Source organism: Astyanax mexicanus, chromosome 25 (assembly GCF_023375975.1).
Source record: "Astyanax mexicanus isolate ESR-SI-001 chromosome 25, AstMex3_surface, whole genome shotgun sequence".
In the NCBI taxonomy this organism is placed as follows: domain Eukaryota; kingdom Metazoa; phylum Chordata; class Actinopteri; order Characiformes; family Acestrorhamphidae; genus Astyanax; species Astyanax mexicanus.
The window spans coordinates 4,457,687-4,478,087 of record NC_064432.1 but is presented as its reverse complement, the minus strand read 5'-3'; the positions used below and the strand labels follow the sequence as shown (position 1 = coordinate 4,478,087).

The window sequence follows — 20,401 nt, the reverse complement described above, 5'->3', positions numbered from 1 at the left end:
TAGCACTGGAGCTATGAGACTAATGTAGCTAACTCTGAACAAAGTCTATACCCCAACATTTAGCACTGGAGCTATGAAACTAATGTATCTAAGTGGGTACAAAGTATATACCCCAACATTTATCACTGGAGCTGTGAGGCTAATGTAGCTAACAGGTAACAAAGTCTATACCCCAACATTTAGCACTGGAGCTATGAGGCTAATGTAGCTAACTGGTAACAAAGTCTATACCCCAATATTTAGAACTGGAGCTATGAAACTAATGTAGCTAACTGGAAACAAAGTCTATACCCCAATATTTAGAACTGGAGCTGTTAGGCTATTGTGGCTAACTGGTAACAAAGTCTATACCCCAACATTTAGCACTGGAGCTATAAGACTAATGTAGCTAACTGGTAACAAAGTATATACCCCAACATTTACCACTGGAGCTACGAGACTAATGTAGAAATCTGGTAACAAAGTCTATACCCCCACATTTAGCACTGGAGCTATAAAACTAATGTAGAAATCTGGTAACAAAGTCTATACCCCAACATTTAGCCCAGGAGCTATGAGACTAATGTAGCTAACTGGTAACAAAGTCTATACCCCAATATTAAGCACTGGAGCTATAAGACTAATGTAGCTAACTGCTAAAAAAGTCTATACCCCAAAATTTAGCACTGGAGCTATGAGACTAATGTAGCTAACTGCTAACAAAGTCTATACCCCAACATTTAGAACTGGAGCTATGAAACTAATGTAGCTAACTGGAAACTAAGTCTATACCCCAACTTTTGCACTGGAGCTATGTGGCTAATGTAGCTAACTGGTAACCAAGTTTATACCCCAACATTTAGCACTGGAGCTATGAGACTAATGTAGCTAACTCTGAACAAAGTCTATACCCCAACATTTACCACTGGCGCTATAATGCTAAAGTAGCTAACAAGTATCATATGTTTAAATATTCCACTTTGCACTGCACCAACTGCATGTATCTCTTGTATAATCTGTTTAATAGTTAAATAGTTCATAGTTCTATTAATTTAGCACCATAATCTGAAGTTCGCAGGCTGTGTGGCGAGTGGCTCTTCTGAAGGCCCAGAAGGCCGCCTCATAAAAAGCCTGATTAAACAGCGCGCAGAGCGGAGGATTGGGAGAAGCAAACAAAAATAATTAACCATCTGCACCAGCAACAATTACAGCAGCACCCAGAGACTAATTATAAAAGCAACAGATACTGCAGTGTGTGAGGGGGGGGGGACTGAGTGCCGTGTGTAAACACAAGCTGCATCGCGTAAAAATCCATCTGCAACATAATCAACATCCAGCAATCCCCAACCTGCAGACCCGCATTCATAACCCCATTCATAACTCTCCCACTACGGGGCTGCACTCATAATCCTGGAATTACAGGAATCCCTCTCAGACTACATTCACTGTATGTCCAAATATTTGCGGACACCCCTTTTAATGAAAGCATTGAGCTTTCTTCAAATTTAGGGTGCAAATGCACAAACACAGCTTGGCTATCCCTGTGCATACACTGCTCATACACATGCGATTAAACTAATGCATGGCACAGAAGTGCTGCTGGAGTTTTTTAAACACTTAGACCCAATGCCATAGTGTTTTTATATCATTATACCTCTTGTTTTTGAGTGTAACCCTTCCCTTTGGGGATTTCCCCCTAAGAACACAATCACCTGACTTGTGCAAAACTGCACGTAGAAATTCTGTGGTGAGATTTGAAGTAGGTGTATGCTGCATCGAAAAATCCAAGAATATCAGTGAACTGGAGGCCACTGCACACGAGAAAAGGTCTCAGGGCATTTTTACACAGGCATTGACAATTGGGTTGTGATGCTTTGTAATGCTTTTTGTGCTTTTGCATACCTCAGGCGACTCTGTTTGTGGCGTGCTTGCAGAAATGGCTTCTTTCGCATCACTCTCCCATACAGCTTCTCCTTGTGCAAAGTGCGCTGTATTGTTGACCGATGCACAGTGACACCATCTACAGCAAGTTGATGCTCAGCTTTGGAGGTGGTCTGTGGATTGTCCTTGACTGTTCTCACCATTCTTCTTCTCTGCCTTTCTGATATTTTTCTTGGCCTGCCACTTCTGGGCTTAACAAGAACTGTCCCTGTGCTCTTCCATTTCCTTACTGTGTTCCTCACAGTGGAAACTGACAGGTTAAATCTCTGAGACTGAGAGCTTTTTGTATCCTTCCCCTGAACAACTATGTTGAACAATCTTTGTTTTTAGATCATTTGAGAGTTGTTTTGATGAGCCCATGATGCCACTCTTCAGAGGAGATTCAAATAGGAGAACAACTTGCAATTGGCCACCTTAAATACATTTTCTCATGATTGGATACACCTGGCTATGAAGCTCAAAGCTCAATGAGGTTACCAAACCAATTTTGTGTCAAATCAAGTAGTCAAATCAATAAAATGATAAGGGTGCCCATACTTTTGCCGGCTGCAGGAATTAATAACCTGGCTGGCTACTGTCAGCAACTAGTGGGAGGGGCCTCCTTTTGATTGGGTTTCTGAGTTTAACAGTGTGGTTAAACTTTTCTTGCATTGACTATCGCAGAATTTAAAGGGGTTCACACAATTTATTGGTGCATTCAGTTCATAACCAGTCGTTTTCTGTGGGCCCAGGCCAGTTTGGGTCCCTAGGCACCTGATCGGTTTGCTCGCCTTGTTGCAAAGGGCCCGACCGGAACGCAGTCGACTCAGAGACGTCATCATTCCCAGCTCTGACATCTGAAATTCGACGTACACGGAATGCTGCATCAGTACTAAGGGCACTCTTAGTGAAGATATTGAATCGTTTTTAGTAAATACAGTAGTCATTTAAAGTAGCATTTGGTGTTTAATTTGAAGAAATAACTTAAATTTATATGAGTTGTGTTGTGCTATTTAAATTAGTCTGATTGGTTTATTGCAAACAGCTGAACGTTTGTACATTTTACTATGTAAATAAACATTATTAAACATCATTTGCAGTAGGGGCTGAATGATTCCGAGTGCAACTGTATTTATCACTGACAGTAATAAAGCCCAATAAACTGTCAATTCAGAGAGAGAGAGAGAGAGAGAGAGAGAGAGAGAGAGAGAGAGAGAGAGAGAGAGAGAGAGAGAGAGGGAGAGAGAGAGAGAGGGAGGGAGAGAGAGAGAGAGAGAGAGAAAGAGAGGGAGAGAGAGGGAGGGAGAGAGAGAGAGAGGGAGGTCATGCTAGTAAAGCGTAGAATTGGAAGTCAGTGAGCTGTTCCTCAACTGCAGTCTGTCACTCTAACTGCCTCTGGCACACACACACTCACACACACACACACACAGAAATGTGTATTGGGTCGTTTTGGAGCAGATGGGATGGAGTTGGATCTGAAGCCCAGTCAAGGTGACAGATGCTGGGGGAGCACAAACTGCTCTGGCCAGGGAGAGGGAGAGAGAGAGAGAGAGAGAGAGAGAGAGAGAGAGAGAGAGAGAGAGAGAGAGAGAGAGAGAGAGAGAGAGAGAGAGAGAGAGAGAGTGTGTGGGATTGTTCTGGGCTTGGCATGATTGGGGAAATATGGTGCTCAAGGCATCTGCAGTAACCACCTGGCAACAGAATCATCACAACAATCTCATGTCTACAGACACAACATACGATAAAAAAGTGTCAGCATCGTTTTCATCACCAGCATAACCATCATTGGCACCAGAACCACCATCGTCACAGTCATTATCACCACAATACTACCATCACCACCATACCCAGCATCAGTAACCACCAAAACCATTACCATACCAACAAGCTTTATAACCATGATCTCCACAACCATACCCACCATCACCAACATCATAGCCATTACCATCACCATGCCCACCACCTTCATAACCACTATCTCCACTATAACCATCACCACACCATCATAACCATCACCACTTCACTCCAACCTTCATAACTATCACTGCCACCACACCTACCACCTTCATAACCATGATCACAATCATATCCACTATCATAACCACTATCTTCACCCCTTCACTCCAACCTTCATAACTATCAAAGCCACCACACCTACCACCTTCATAACCATGATCACCATCATATCCACTATCATAACCACTATCTTCACCCCTTCACTCCAACCTTCATAACTATCAAAGCCACCACACCTACCACCTTCATAACCATGATCACCATCATATCCACTATCATAACCACTATCTTCACCCCTTCACTCCAACCTTCATAACTATCACCGCCACCATATCCACCACCTTCATAACCATGATCACCACTATCATAATTACTATCTCCACCATAACCATCACCACTTCACTCCAACCTTCATAACTGTCACCGCCACCATATCCACTACCCTTATAACCATCCCCACCACTATCACCTCCATAACCATCACCACTTCACTCCAACCTTCATAAACCTTCATAACTATCACCACCACCATATCCACTACCTTCATTACCATTATCACCAATATATCCACCATCATAACCCCTTTCACCACCATAGCACCATCACCACCACCATCATAACCATCACCATTTCACTCCATATATCCACCAAGCTAACCCCTTTCACCACCATAGCACCATCATAACCACCATCACTACTAAAACCACCACATTACCTACCCAATAGAACCACCTGACTCAGCAGCTCCTTCTGGTGGCAGTAAGGGTGCTATTAGGTGTGTGTGTGTGTGTGTGTGTTTTGGAGCTGTTACTGTTGTTGTGTTTGCAAACCGTTCTCCTCAATTATCCTCGGTGTGTGTACAGTGTCTTCCTTCCAAAACACTTCCACACACACATACACACACACACACACACACTCACCGCAAGGTGTTTGCTGAGTTGTTGGCACCATCTCAGAGCAGCAAGCACTTACATAAATAAATCCTGTTAAATACCCAACCTAACACACACACACACACACACACACACACACACACGGACAGAACGCCAAGGTGTTCACTAATATACTGGCACAGTAAGCTACCAGTCTACTGGATCATATGAATATTCATATTAGCTGGTTCTTAGTCAGAATGTACTAAAATGTTCTTTAACAGTCAGGACCACCACAGAGAAGCTATTACAGGTATTTGGGTGGTGGATCATTCATTCTCGGCACTGCAGAGACTCTGATTGGCACGAATTTTTATATTTTTTATGTTGACCCAAAATGCAAGCAACTTTAAGGGAACATTTTTTTAAACATGTTTAGTGGCAGTGAATGAGATCCTGCAGTTCTTTAAATGTTGTTCCGAGTTATTTTGGGACCTCTTGGATGAGTTGTTCATGCCCTTTTGGAGTAATTTCGGTCGGTCAGTCACTCCTGGGAAGGTTTAACAGTGTTCCCATGTTTTCTCCATTTGTAATTTATAGCTCTCACTATGGTTCTTTGGAGTCCCAAAGCTTTAGAAATGACCTTGAACCATTACCAGACCGATAGATGATCAATGAGTTTGTTTTCTTTCATCTGTTTGTGGATTTCTTTAGATCGGGGCATAATTTGTTGCTTTTTGAGATCTTTAATCTGCTTCATGTTGTCAGGCAGGTTCAGGTTCTATTTAAGTGATTTCTTGATTCTACAGGTCTTTCAGTAATCAGGCCTGGTTGTGGTTAGTAGTGAAATTGAACTTAGATTTTCAAAAAGTGTGATTTTTTTTTTTTTTTCATAAAGGGTAGGATAGATTTGGATAGTTGTTTTTTCCTTAATAAATGAAATAATAAATCACTTAAAAAGTGCTTTTTATATTTACTCAGCTTATCTTTGTCTGATATATTGGATAATCTGAAAAATGTAGGTGTCTCAAAAAATCTGTACAGGGTCAAACGCTTCAAAACAACTTTACAGGCGAAGGAAAAACTTCCACAATAACTTTTTACCACAAGTCAAAGATCATTTAGAAGAAAGTCAAGAAAGGCATTTTTGAGCACTGTTACAGTGATGGTGGTGTGTTAGTGTGGACTGAGTAAAAAGTCCTTTTTGAACATTTCTATTCATCCACTCTCCAAAAAAAAAAAAATGACATGATATAAAGACCACCTATCAGACTCACATTATATCAAAGCGGAAAACATTAAAAACATAAAAATTGATTATATTATAGGTTTTGTTCTGACAGCGATTAAATTAGATAATCATTTAAATCAAAATAAACACAGTAGACCATGGCTGTGGAAATTCTTTTTTTTTTTTTTATAATTCAGTAAAATCTACTTGAATACACTTTGAAACAAGAGTACAACAAAATAGAATATACTTCAAATGTTGAATAATAATACAAACTAGTTCATTCTGAACACGGATGCCTCGCTCTTCCTCCAGACCGGTGCCGAGAGGAGAGAAGTGAAGGGGGACAGACGGTGTGACCTTTTGACCTTTCCTACTGTGGGGGTGAGAACCATAACAGAGCGTGTGGCATTGACCGGTGATCCGGATGATCCGATTAATCTGAATGATCCGGACAGACTCCACACACTCCCTACGGCTACGGATGTACAAACGATGAGCTGCCCGTTAGCCAGCAATACTGCGCTACGTACAATGTGCTAATAATACTCGAGCTTAAAGCGACAGTTCAGCTAAAATCCACGTACATATTTTTTAAAATTCTTTTCTTCACTCTGGATCCAAATACCAGAACCGAAATACTAAATCATATGTGATTTAATCCTGATTGTCTAACTGATGGAGTTTTTTTTTTTTCCAGAACTGTCGCTTTAAATGTAGTAAAACTGGAATACGTAAATAAAGGTAAATAAAAAGTCTGATAAAGAAGAGTTCTAAGGCTGTGATGTCAGAGTCGCTCATTCGCGGAGTCAATATGTACAGCGTTTCTGCTTTCCTCTGCCGGGTCCAGAGAGAAAGATAGAGAGAGAGAGAGAGTTTAAAAAAAAATAAAATAATAAAACTCCCTCCAATTCCTCCCTTTTTCTCCCTTTTCTCTTCTCTGTGTTGCCGTCGCTCTCGGCCACACTGCGTTCACAGTGGCCTTTCTGGCGGAGCTGCTGGTTTTTGCATCAAAAATGCAAAAAAAAAAAAAAAAAAAAAAGTATTAATAATAATAATAAAGAGAAAAAAAATTCTCTTTCCAGGATATCAAAACGACGTATTTACAGGCTGAAACAGTTCGCATTTGGTTCGAGTCTTTCTTCTGTACAGGTCAGTCGCAGTCTGTAGTGCTTCTCAGATTTACTGTAGTGTCTGTAGTGTTTTAGGACTGTAGTGTATAGGCTGTTTTGGTCCCTTTTACTCAATTAATCGCAAGACCCCTCCTGAATTCTTAAAACCCTTCTGATCAATCCTGCCCACTGTACAAACTCTGCGTACACCAGCCAAACACCAGGGGGAGCACTGAGGCTGCACTAATTAGCTGGTCGCTGATAAGAGCTGCGTTCCTAAGTGTTAGGCACAATCCCATTTCTAATTTGTACCCCTTCCTTTGTCGTACCCTTGTTTTATTTAGCAATAAAGTTACAAGAGAAACTAATTCCCTATGAATTGGGACAAGGCCCAAATAATTGGACGATTGTGGGCGACAACCTAGCTGCTGGATTTAAGGTAAGATAGATAATTTAAAATTTTCCAAAGCGTCTGCTGCCTGGCAAAACATTTATTGTGGCTAGTTGGCAAGATAGCTACATTTCCCATATCACCTTAAATGATGCAGCCATTGCTGTCTGTTGTCCCATTTAAGGTGGAATGAGAAATGCTGCTAGGCATACTACTAGTGATTTTTTATTCTCGTTATGAAGAAAAACTTAGCATTAAACTATAGCAATATAGCTTATATTTTTTTGTAGAGGAAAAGGTTGCTTGTGTCTCCACATTGCCAGTCATTTCTTATAGCCCCTCCCCCTAGGCGTGAACGTGCAAAACAGCGGGATAGGGCTAAGTGTTTGGGCTAAGGACTGAAATGAGATTGGGCTTAAGTGTAGGCTGTAGACTAGGTAGGCTGCATTGCTTGGCCGCTGTACCAATGAAAGCGTTTGGCGCGATTTGGAGGACGCAACTGATGTATCCTTCCTGGCCATCGTTTACCCATCAACAATCCAAAAACTGGAGCCAGAATGGCAAGAAATGAAGACTCTGCTACAGAGTTTGTCTTAAAAAAAATTCAAAATGATTTCTGTGAGGAAATGAAAAATGCACACTTGCACGTCACCAGACTGTTTCAATTGTCTGGCCCCAAGACAATCCCACTAAGGACCCACCCTACCTTGACTACAGCCTACATCATTTGGAACGCAGCTTGTGTAGCAGTGTGTGTCTGTGTGTGTGTGTGTGTGTGTTTTCACAGTCCACCACCTCTAGCTCAGCGGTGTCGATTCTGGCTGGGTTTGAGCTGCTGTATGTCCAGCAGGAGGCACCCTATCCACTTTTGACTCTCCTACACGCTGGACCTGGATCTGTACCGTAGCTGAAGAAGGGGTGTGACTAGTGTGAGCAGAAACTGGATTCCGATTGGCAGCGATTTGAACTGTGGGGGCAGGGCTTCGAGGAAGGACAGGATTGGCTGTGTGGATTGGGCTCTGGGACGGGTTGGGATTAGGGTTTCTGACTGGGACCTGACTGAGACTGGGCAGGTTTTGAGGTGTGTGGGTGGGGCTTCTGGCTGAGACGAGGCCGGGATTGGTTGCATTCTGAAGCCGGGGAACGGGGCTCGTCTGGGCTGGACTCGCCTGGGCAGGCACTGCTAGCCTGACCACCTGTGCGGTGGGTGTGATGGAGCGCAGTGCCAGGGGTGCCCCCAGCAGGCTGAAGCCGGCGGGAGCTGCAGCGCCCCCTTTGGGCTGCAGCTGGCAGTGCGTGAGCTGCGCTGTGGGGATGGTGATTATCTTGGCAAGCTGCACTGTGATCTTCTCTCCGTTCTCCATTGCCGGAACCGTCTGGATCAGGACCTTCTGGGGCGGGGCAGAGCCTCCAGTCACCGTGGTGACACTAGTTGGCACTGTCGCCGCGGTGAGGAGTTGGGGGTTAGCAGACGGAACAGCGACCGTGGAGATCTTTTGGCCCAAGGAGGTCGTCATGACAACTGGCACCTGCATAGCAACGCGGACTGTCCTGCAGACAAAAACACGAAAGATTCACCAATTAATTTTTCTATAAAAAGAGTACGCAACATTCATTCACACTCTACTGGCCCCTTTGCACAGTACAGAATAAGTGTCAACTTTTTGTCCTATTATTTAATATTAAACAACAGTCCCGAAGATTTTTCTCTTTTTAATTAAAAGCAGGAGACAAAATATTCTGTTCAAAAAGAGGCACTAAAAAATTGTTAATAGCTGTATTATTAATAGCTGTTAATAATGTTTTACTTATAAGTAATAAAACATACTAGTTTATCAGATTTTTTATAAATACAAAATGCAAATCAGTCAGTCAGTCAAAAATACCACCTCCCTGGTGATGTTCAACCATCTGTCTCACCGCTTTTATAGGCACACTTCTCAACCCAATCAGCTCTCCATTCTGCCCCACCTCTAAACCCATACATCATACATTTTGACAGCATTTCATAAAATAACTAAATGAGCAAAGGAATTCTCTAAATATACTCTAAAACTTTCACTTTCAAAGAATTTCACACACAAAAATTATTTACAGTAATCTCCATTAAAAGTAGTCTTCCACATGCTCTATGCAATTACACACTCCCACCAGAGAGGTCTCCAAATCCCCAAATCCTCCAAACTTCCAGCCGGTCACTTTAAAACATACAATAATACACACACACACACACACCTGGGTGCACTGTTGTTAGAAATAATGGTGGCATGGGATGGCTGCGTTGCGTCCGTAGCCGTAGAGACCGTCACTATGCGCTGGAGGGGCGTGGCTGCGAGCGAGACGTTGCTTCTTTGGGAGGGGGTGTGCAGCACGGCCGAGCCCGTCCCCCTCAGGATGCTGTGGGTCTTGGCAAAGTCGGTGGTCAGCACTCGCTCACACGACACCTCGCTGGGCAGATCCTCACAGCTGGAGTCAAACTTATCTTCATCATCCTCCTCCTCATCATCGATTACCACAATGTCCTTGGGCATCTCCTTAAACTGATACACCAAGCGCTGCCCCTCGACTTTCGACAGAATCCCTCTCTGATAATAATACCTGAGAGAGAGAGAGAGAGAGAGAGAGAGAGAGAGAGAGAGAGAGAGAGAGAGTCAGTAGCTAGTATATGTCACAGGACATCTCCCCATAAGATATCATGATACACTGCTCTTGATATATTGTGAAAAAATAATAATAATAATTTATATATATATATATATATATATATATATATATATATATATTATTTTATTTTTATTTTTTTTTTCCCCTCTACGATACTTCACTCATCTTTACACTCATCTCTACTCATTCCTTATTAGGAATTATGGATTTATTGGGGTCAGATCTGCCAACCTTAAAAGAATTTGAGTACAAATTTCCCCAACCCCCCGCCAATGGTCCAAACAAACAGAACTATTTTGACAATAAGAAACAATATTTTATATTATTCAATAATGTGTTTGTCAAAAGTTTTATATTGTACTAGTTTGCATTTCCTATAGGATAATTGGTTGCTCAATTTATGAAATATATTAAAACATTATATATATATATATATATATATATATATATATATATATATTTTACATGAAACAAACAAAGCTTAAAAATGTAAAATCATTAGTGAAACTATCAAACAGTGATTGTATGTGTAAACCATGTGACCTTCCAGATTTACTTAAGCTTTTAATGATGGGTATTTAAATGTAAATAATCAATGTTAGATTGACAGAATTCAATTTTATTTCCTCAAATAAAATCAGAGAGAGAGGGAAACCACACATGGGAGTGAGTGAGGGAGTGTGTGTGTGTGTGTGTGTGTGTGAGAGAGAGAGAGAGACAGAGCGCAAGAGAGAAAGACAGACAAAGCAAGCAGAATGAGTGAGAGAGAAAGACAGAGAAACAGAACGTGACGGACAAACAGAGAGCGAGAAGAGAAAGAGCAATAGAGAGTCAGAGAGAGACGGACGGGTGAGAGAGCGACAAACAGAAAGAGAGAGAGAGAGAGAGACAGACAGACAGTGAGAGCAAGAACAGACATCAAGCAAGCGAGAAAGAGAAACTGGGATTATTCAGCATTAAAAAAAATTGATATATAACCATTGATTTGACGCTACATATTGATAATACAATATTATTCCACCCCTAGCAGTCTGCAGTGTGTAGCAGCTCACCTGAGGGCACGGCCCATGGTCTCGTAGTTCATGTCGGGTTTGTTCTTGTGTTTTCCCCACAGTTTGGACACAGCTTTGGAGTCCACCAGCTTGAAGATGCCCTTTTCTCTCTGAGTCCACTTTATATACCTGGGACAGGTGTTCTTATCCTGCAGCAGGTCCAGCAGAAACTCCCACAGGTATGTACTTCCTGCGGATCAACACACGGGTCCACACTTCTGTGAGCAACTGGACTTCCAAACGAAATGATATTAATAAAGTTTACTGATGGTAAATCAGCGAGGACTGACCTTTGCCCTCTCTGGATTTTTTCTTTATGCCCAAATCGGGGGATCCGTTTGAAATGGGGTGGGGCTTCGGCTTTCTCCCAGCTACAGCAGATCATCGCATAAACAAACAGAAAAATTAAACATCACCCAGTCACCACACTGAGAGAAAACAGAAAAAAAACTGTCATATAAGACACATACACTAGAGGGCACTGCGACACAGGGACCATACAGGCGGCTATGGCTGTGTTCCAATCGTGAGCAACTTACTAACACCAGAATATGGGAGAGAAAAAAAAAAAAAAGAAATTATATATATATATATATATATATATATAATGTATTGTGTGGGTTTGGCAGGTTGACAGAAAGTGATTAAGTGTTGCTATGCTAAAAAAATGCCACTAAAAGTTCTCTTTAGCTGCTGTTTCTAACTAAACATATAAAAGGAAAAATATATTCATTTTACTATTTACTTAAAAAAAAAAAAAAAAACATTAAAACCACCATTGCAAATATTTTTTTTATATGTATATGTATTTAAATGTAAACAAAAATGAATCGACGTTTGATTAACGCAAAACTAAGTAAAATAAGTTTGACTTATATTAGTGGTGTCAGTCAAAAAAAAAAAAAAAAAAAAAAAAATAATAAAGATAAAACAAAATTGTTATTCAACACGTTATTAAACTGACTATTTTTTTAAATGCTGGTATTTCCTTGAATGTTTGGGAAGAGGGCAGTCATAATAGTGTGGTGTGGTGTGGTGTGGTTTAGGTCTGGCAGACTAGAATCTGGTTTTTGCTGTATTATGATATCTCAGGCTAGTTTTGATAGTTTTTAAATATTTTTTTTTTACTAAACGTGTTTAAATGAGTTACTGTGTTTAACTAAGAGCTTCACTTGAGAAAGTATACACTAGTGTAGCTACATATTGTGTGTTTCTGTGAGTCAGAGTGAGCAGGTGTGTGTGTGTGTGTGTCTGTGAGAGAGAGAGAGAGAGAGAGAGAGAGAGAGAGAGAGAGAGAGAGAGAGAGAGAGAGAGAGTCTTCAGCACAGTGACTGTTTGTCTAAACATTAGAAGAAAATTGAGCATGGATGAGAAGTGATTCAGATCTCTACTCAGAGAACATCTGCAACATCTTACCTTTCCTCCTCCTGCTGCTCTCCAGCACCTGTGGCTCCTCTATGAGGGTCACCACCTCCATAGGCTCCGCCTCCTCCGTACTGACCTCCACCACCGTCTCTGTGACAACGTCAGGTCGCATTGCAGCGTGCAGAAATTCCGGAGTTGACACACATGGAGGCACAAACACCTCTGAACACACACACAAGATATTTCTATTAGAAAGTGCTAATGGACTAATGGAAGCTTATACCCCACCAATTAGCATGGAGCTAAGTGTACCTGGGCTGCGGCCTCCTCGTAAGCTGGACGGCGAGTCCATGTGCAGCAGAGCTTCGGCCGCCTCGATGGTTTTATCGGAACAGCTCAAGCTGTAGCCGCCGTGCACCGACGCCTCCACTAACACAGAAACACACACAGAAACACACACACAGTATTAATATCCTTGATAGAAGAAACATCCATCTGCATTTCTAGACAGCAAAGAAAGGCCCACGGAGTCTAAAACGCCCAGGTCTGCTATAGGACGAAAAAATATCAATAATAAAAACATAAAAAAAAAAAAAAAGTGCACAAAAATTTGCAGTCATGATTAACTCGATCAATATAATTATAATTAATATCCCACTATACATCTACACAAGCTGATCCATGACACGGTATGACGCATACGGAAAATAGAGACAGACACACAAACACACACACACACACTTCCCTTCACCTGTTGCTGTCCCTCTCTCCTGCTCTTACACCATCCACTGCCCATGTTTGGACATTCGCGCCTGCTGATGCACACTGGGGCTATGTTTAGATACACACAGACGTATGTGTGGCGTTTTACTGATCTTCAATGTGTGTGTGTGAGAGAGACGGAGAGTGTGTGTAAACACTGCTATGCTAACCTGATCCCAAACTTACAGGGCAAGCCACTTCTGCACTTCTCCACTTTTCCAACTTCCAGAATTACTCAGTTCAGATGGGGGCACAGTCAATTAGACTAGGGTTCGGTGTTAAATGCTATAAATTGCCTATTATTAATAGGTTTCCCCATGCCTGGAATACTGTTATACCAAAATATTAGCCCTAAACAGCAGTGTGCAGCTCATTCACGTTTTTTGTAATTGTGGGAACATGACTGTAAATATTTAATACTTTTAAAATCCTGATGTAACACAAACAACAACAATTTCATAACCAGTTTTTGAACAGCCTGTTCTACTAAGGGTGTCTTAACTAGTTACACAGAACGTAAAACTTTAGTATTGTAACATTTTAATGGTTACATTTTTAGGATTCACTTTTAAAAGAACTAATCAAACACACCTAAATGCTTTAGGTAAAAAAAGAGGAGATAAGCGAATAATGTGAGATTCACGCACTGACTTGTAATGATGCTCTCAGGATGTTCAGTAGCTTATAAGTCATATAGGGACTTTAAGCGTTAAAGCGATGGATAGAGTACATATTTTAAATGCCTGTCACTGTGAGATCTGGGTTAAGAAAATCTGTGGAGGGATTTAAAAAATAGTCTCTAAAATAGTCCCTAAAATCAAAAATCACTTTCACACCTAATGCAACTCTGATTGGGTGCACCTCATGTCCTGAATTAAACTTAGATCTGGAATATATAATCAAGAGGAAGATGAATGTTCACAAGCCATTTTTACACCAGTAGTGGCATAAAAGCAGTGTGTAAGACTGGTATGCGTAAGATCTGATCAAAAATGGGTTTAAAAAACGTTGTACAATTCTATTTGCACTCAAACCATTTTTAAAAGACACTAAAAAAGTTAACACCATCACAAATAAACGAATTAAACCCAAAAAGCTAAATCTAACCAACGTGCAGGCAACGTTACACACGCTCAGCTTCGTCTCTTCCGTGTTTACACTCACTTTCCCTCCACTCGCCGCAAACCCCGCCCTCCCCCTCTACGATTGGCTGCTTCCACCCCGTGCGTCTCTTCGCCCTGCGCACCTATTGGTCTACGCCGCCTCTTCCACTCGCACCGCGCATCGCATTGGCTGACATACGCGTCGATCCGCCGCCGCCAAAGCCATCGCACTCTTCCTCCGCCTCGTTGCAGAGTAAAACAAAAAAGCTTCCGCCACGCAAACGAGTTATGATCTATAAAAGCAGACTAATAATCACGAATCGCGATTAATTAACCGATTGGGATTAATCGAGTACCACCCAGAACGTTTGTTGCAGTGATAACAAGGCGCATGTGCTGACTTTAATTGGTTATTTAGCACAAGATTAGCACGGTAGGGTTAAGCAGTGGGTAGGTAGGTATTCATGCGCCGATTGGAATATAGTGCGTGGTTATACGTGCTATATGACTAAATGTTCTAATGTTTTAATTATATTAATCTTATTATTACGAGTTACTGAGGTTATAATTATATTTAGTTGCAAACAGGCGTTGTTAACACTGTAGCTAATATAGTTTAGATAGATAGGTATTGCAGTTTAGTGCAATATAAATATGAATTAAAGCAAGGGTTATAGTAAAGTAGCTTAGGTAAACTATCATTAGCTATCTAAGGGTGTGTGAGAGAGAGTGTGTGTGTGTGTGTGTGTATCTTGCGGGATAAAAATAAAGTGTGTATGTCTCTGCAAGCTGTGCCACGCTGTCTGCAGCGGAAGGACGTACACACTCGCTGCTTGCAGGCTTCTTGTTGGAATTACCCGTTCCACCTTAAATAGTGCAGCAGCTGCATTCTGGCGCTCAGGCGACTGCTCATGCCACTGCTGTACTATTTAAGGTGGAACGGACAATTCCAAAATCAACCTTCGTCACTCACTAAACAAACACACACACACACGCTTCCACATCAGGGGTTGTGACCCTCTAGCTACCAAAACACAACACACACACACACATATATTTATGCCCACAAAAACCACAATCAATACTAAACAAACACTAAACCCCCGCCCGCTGGCTCTCTCTCCCTCCCGTTACTCCTCTAACGCTATCTGCCCCATGTCCCGTTACTCTCCTCCCGAATGCCCTCCGCTTTCACCCCGCCTTCCTCACGCTCCTTTTCGCCCTCCGTCTCCGCCACTCTCCCCCCTCTCACTCCCTGTTTCCACCCCCGCCTTCAGCGCCCCTTTCCCGGTCTCTACCTGCCCGGATCAGCAGGTCCAGCTGGGTCTCGGTTCCCTCGTGTAGCGCCATGTTCCATAGGAGCTGCGGCACTACCGGTGATCCTTCCGCCCGGAAAGGAAGTCCCGCCCCTTTTACTGCTCCACCCACTAATGGGTAACGCCCACTTTTTGATTTATTTTATTTATTTATTTATTTATTTATTTATTTTACACCCCCTCCCTCCTCCTTGCTTTTTACCCGGATATTAATAAAATTAATAAATAAATAAATACATACACAGCTCTAGTTTTGCTATTTATAGGTATCTGTTCATAAAATTAACGTTGTTTTATTCTACAAACTACAGACAAAATTTTTCCTAAATTCCAAAAAATAGTCATTTAGAGCATTTATTTGCAGAAAACGAGAAATGGCTAAACTAACAAAATAAGATGCAGAGCTTTCAGACCTCAAATAATGCAAAAAAAAAAAAAGTTCATGCTCATGAAGTTTTAAGAGTTCAGAAATCGATATTTGGTGGAATAACCCTGGTTTTTAATCACAGTTTTCATGAATCTAGGCATGCTCTCTTCCACCAGTCTTACACATTGCTTTTGGATAAATTTATTTAAGTTCAGCTTGGGTTGATGGCTTGTTATCATCCATCTTCCTCGATTATATACTAGAGCTTTTCAACTTGGTAAAAATCAAAGAAACTCACCGTTTTTAAGTTTAGATTTAAGTTTAAATTAAATTAAATGTATTTTTTAAGATGTTTTTTTTATACGTTTTTATAGTGGATATTTAAATGTAAATAACAGAATGAATGTAAAAAATGTAAAATGCAATTATATTTGTATTAGTGGTGTCAATTAAAATACTAGTATATACTTGTGTGTTTAAGGTGAGATAAAACCAACATGGGGTGCTGGAATAAAGAATGCCTGACAAATAGGATAGAAACAAACTTTTTTTTGTACTTTATTGTACGAAACATCTCAGCTTGGTTCTAGGCTTTTCTAAATTAAAACCTTATTTGCAGAGTATAAAAATCTCAGGAAGTGTTTGGTTTTGCACATACGCTCACCATGTAGTAACTTAAAATTGTTGAACAAACCAAAAAATACTTTTCGATGCTGTACACTTGTGGATTCTGAGGCTGGTAACTCTGAGGAATGCATCCTATGCAACAGAGGTAACGCTTGCTTTTCCTGTCTAGAGGCAGTCCTGATGAGTGCGAGTTTCATCATATAGTTTTTGATGGTCTTTGCGACTGCACTTAAGGATACTTTCTAAGTTCTAAAAATATTCATTTGAGATTGACTGACCTTCATTTTCTAAAGTAAAGTTTTTTTTGTAACTTAGTTGAGTAGTTTTTGCCATAATATGGATTCGAACAAGGACTCTAATAGAGCTATTCACTGTATACCAACCATACATCTTCACAATATTTCAGTGAGAGGGTTTCTGCTAATGTCTGCTAGTGTCTGTGCTAATCAGTGTGTAACTCTTTAAGTGGTTCTGTTCAGGCTTACAAAACCTTGGCGCTTTTTTTGATCCAGCCTACTTTTGCACTATTGGTTTACGGGAAACTATGCTACTTCACAGACAATGTTATCAACAGAGGGAGTTGCACAGCAGCCCTTTTTTATTCTCTGGTTCTTATGGACACTTTAATAATCATTTCTTTGCTTTTAATCACCATGGCTACAGATAGACGGCATTCTTGCCTGGCATTATGATAATGAACACATTTGGGCTAAGGTTGGCCATTAATAAGTTTATTAAGTTTCAGTTCACCAATTACACATTTGATTTATTCTTTAAATCTTTGAGCCTAGTGCATCTCAAACTTTTTAACATTAACATTTTAATATAAGATTATAGTAATTATGGCTTTTGGAAAAATGTGTTTTGGGGAGGGCGGGTCCCCTCATATTACTTTTTCACTTTTATACTTTAATTAGTTCTGAAACAACAAGTACTTTTATACTTTCACTTGAGTAAAAATCTTGAGTTGATACTTCAACTTCTACGTAAGTATTTTTAAACCCCAGTATCTATACTTCAGCCTGAGTAAAGCATGTCAAGATTGGGGAGGGAAGGTGTGTAGGTGTGTGTGTGTGTGTGTGTGTGTGTGTGTGTGTGTGTGTGTAGGTGTGTTACCTGTCTCCACTGATTCAGTCTCCACTTCCTGTTCCTCGGCCACGTCCTGTATCAGCTCTGCATCATCAAACACCAACACCTCGTCCACACACTCCTCCACCTGCTCCACCACCACGTCTGCGTAATCACACACACCATCATACACACCGTCCACCGCACACACACCCTCCACCTGAAACACATGAAAAGAGAAGAAGTAGAGAAGTCTGAGAGGGGGAATGTTACAGAATCGGATTTTTGTCTTGTCTTGTCTTGTCTTGCAATGAAAAAACTCCAATTTAACAATATTAAGAGAACACTGAACATTTTTATTTCAAGCAGACGTACCAGACCAATACTTTTTACAATTACAAAAGAGCTCTTTTAATTTGACTAGTCATACAGGATGAAGACAAAGAAAGAATTGGAGAGAGAAGGTAGATTAAAGTAGCTAACTTTATCTTACATTACACACCTTTCACAGTTCACAATTGGTGAGAATGGGTGTGCGATATGGCACTAAGATAATATGACAAATTTTCAGGTTATTTACTTTTGGCAGTGTGGGCAGTGTGCCAAATCCTGCTGGAAAATTAAATCTGCATCTCCATAAAAGTCATCAGCAGAGGGAAGCATGAAGTGCTGTAAGATTTTGTGGGAAAACAAAACTGCACTGACTTTAGACTTGATAATAAAACACAGTGGATCAACACCAGCAGATGACATGTCTCTCCAAACAAACCATCACTGATCATCAGTAAATTTTACATTTCTTTCGAAAATTAAGGGAGAGTCTGGAGGAAGAGTGGAGAGACACACAGTCCAAACTGCTTGAGGTCTAGTGTGAAGTTTCCACCGATCAGTGATGGTTTGGGGAGATGTAGTGATAGAAGTGTATTAACTTTACCTGCTGTATATCATCCACTGCAGTAATGTACTCCACCACCCGTCCCCCACTGTCCACCAACACCACCGATGTCATCACCGACCTCCACCTTCTGAGAGAGAGAAAAAGAAAGAGAGAAAAGAGAAAGAGAGAAAAAAATCAGTAAGTGGCTTCTCAGGTTTACACCAGACAGCAGTTTAGCCCACCCATTCAATCAGCCTACAGCAGTTTAGCCCCACCCATTCAGCCTACAGCAGTTTAGTCCCACCCATTAATTCACCTAAAGCAGTTAAGCCCCACCCATTTATTCAGCCTACAGCATTTTAGCCCCACCCATTTATTCAGTCTACAGCAGTTTAGCCCCACCCATTTATTCAGTCTACAGCAGTTTAGCCCCACCCATTTATTCAGTCTACAGCAGTTTAGCCCCACCCATTCAGCCTACAGCAGTTTAGTCCCACCCATTAATTCACCTAAAGCAGTTTAGCCCCACCCATTCAGCCTACAGCAGTTTAGTCCCACCCATTAATTCACCTAAAGCAGTTAAGCCCCACCCATTTATTCAGCCTACAGCATTTTAGACCCACCCATTTATTCAGTCTACAGCAGTTTAGCCCCACCCATTCAGCCTAGAGCAGTTTAGTCCCACCCATTAATTCACCTAAAGCAGTTAAGCCCCACCCATTTATTTAGTCTACAGCAGATAAGTTTACTCATTCTACCTTCAGCCATTAAGCCCCACTCATTTATTCAGCCTACGGCAGTTTAGCCCCACCCATTTTTTCAACCTACAGCAGTTTAGCTCCACCCATTTATTCAGTCTACAGCAGTTTAGCCCCACCCATTTATTCAGCCTAGAGCAGTTTAGCCCCACCCATTTATTCAGCCTAGAGCAGTTTAGCCCCACCCATTTATTCAGCCTAGAGCAATAAACTATATAGTAAAGTGCATTAATGTATTAAACCAGTTTAAACTGCATTACACTAGCTATGAAAGAACAGTGTTTACACTGTATATAAAATGCAATTAACCAAAAAGTGTTAACAAGCAGTTAACTGCAAGCAGTGTAAACTCTCCTAATGTGAAACCGGATTAAATCTGCTGTTTACAGCTTCTGCTGGTCACTTTATGAGCATTAGCCTGTTAGCTAGCACTGCAGCTAAAGCTAAATAGCCCACAGCTGAGCAGAGAGCAGCCCCAGGGCTAGGCTAAGCTAAAGCAGCCCTCTCCCCGCTGATGGAGAGCCCTGTGAAGAGTGCAGGAGTGTGAACAGGTGAGTGGCGAGTGTGAACAGCGCTCACTTTACCTCAGTGCTGCTCTGCAGAGTGAGTTTCAGCTGCACTCTCTCAGGGTCTCTCTCTCTGGGAGTGTGTTTATCTGGACCTGGAGCTCCGACCCCGCGCGCCGCTCACTCACCCCCCGCTGACCCTCAGCGCGGAGGGCTCAGAGTGAGGGGACACACCGCCGAATTGAAACACGAGCCGCCGAGGCTTAATCTAATTTAACGAGTAATAAGAAAACTCCTCTACGACTAAACGCAAATACACACTCACATATATTATACACACACGCCGGTGACGTTCCACAGAGAGCGACTGCGCCTGCGCCACAACCCCTGCGCTTGAAATGAATGAGGGCGAGCT

The 20,401-nt window shown here is 41.5% G+C and overlaps 1 protein-coding gene across 2 annotated transcripts; it reads right to left on the bottom strand.

Moving 5' to 3' along the window:
* Window positions 1-6,179: 6,179 nt before the first annotated feature.
* Window positions 6,180-20,366, bottom strand: elf2b (E74-like factor 2b (ets domain transcription factor)). Of its 2 annotated transcripts, XM_007232786.4 has the most exons (9): window positions 20,065-20,366; window positions 18,780-18,870; window positions 17,894-18,065; window positions 12,915-13,031; window positions 12,654-12,824; window positions 11,528-11,608; window positions 11,238-11,427; window positions 9,757-10,119; window positions 6,180-9,072 (listed from the first exon to the last, which is right to left on the bottom strand). In XM_007232786.4, the coding sequence occupies exons 2-9, from the start codon at window positions 18,852-18,854 to the stop codon at window positions 8,319-8,321; spliced, it is 1,923 nt and encodes a 640-aa protein (XP_007232848.2). In that variant the 5' UTR covers window positions 18,855-18,870; window positions 20,065-20,366; the 3' UTR covers window positions 6,180-8,318. The 2 variants fall into 2 exon arrangements, with proteins under 2 accessions (XP_007232848.2, XP_007232849.2); XM_007232787.4 differs by lacking the exons at window positions 17,894-18,065; window positions 18,780-18,870; window positions 20,065-20,366 and adding an exon at window positions 15,766-15,874.
* Between the last annotated feature and the right edge of the window lie 35 nt (window positions 20,367-20,401).

Bases quoted from the DNA above. Each gene is read 5' to 3' on its own strand.
- elf2b (XM_007232786.4), bottom strand. From the start codon at position 18,854: ATGACATCGGTGGTGTTGGTGGACAGTGGGGGACGGGTGGTGGAGTAC. The intron at 13,032-17,893 runs GTAACACACCTA...TTTCTGTGTTAG, and splicing joins GACTGAATCAGTGGAGACAG to TGGAGGCGTCGGTGCACGGC. The intron at 11,428-11,527 runs GTCAGTCCTCGC...GTTGATCCGCAG, and splicing joins AAAATCCAGAGAGGGCAAAG to GAAGTACATACCTGTGGGAG.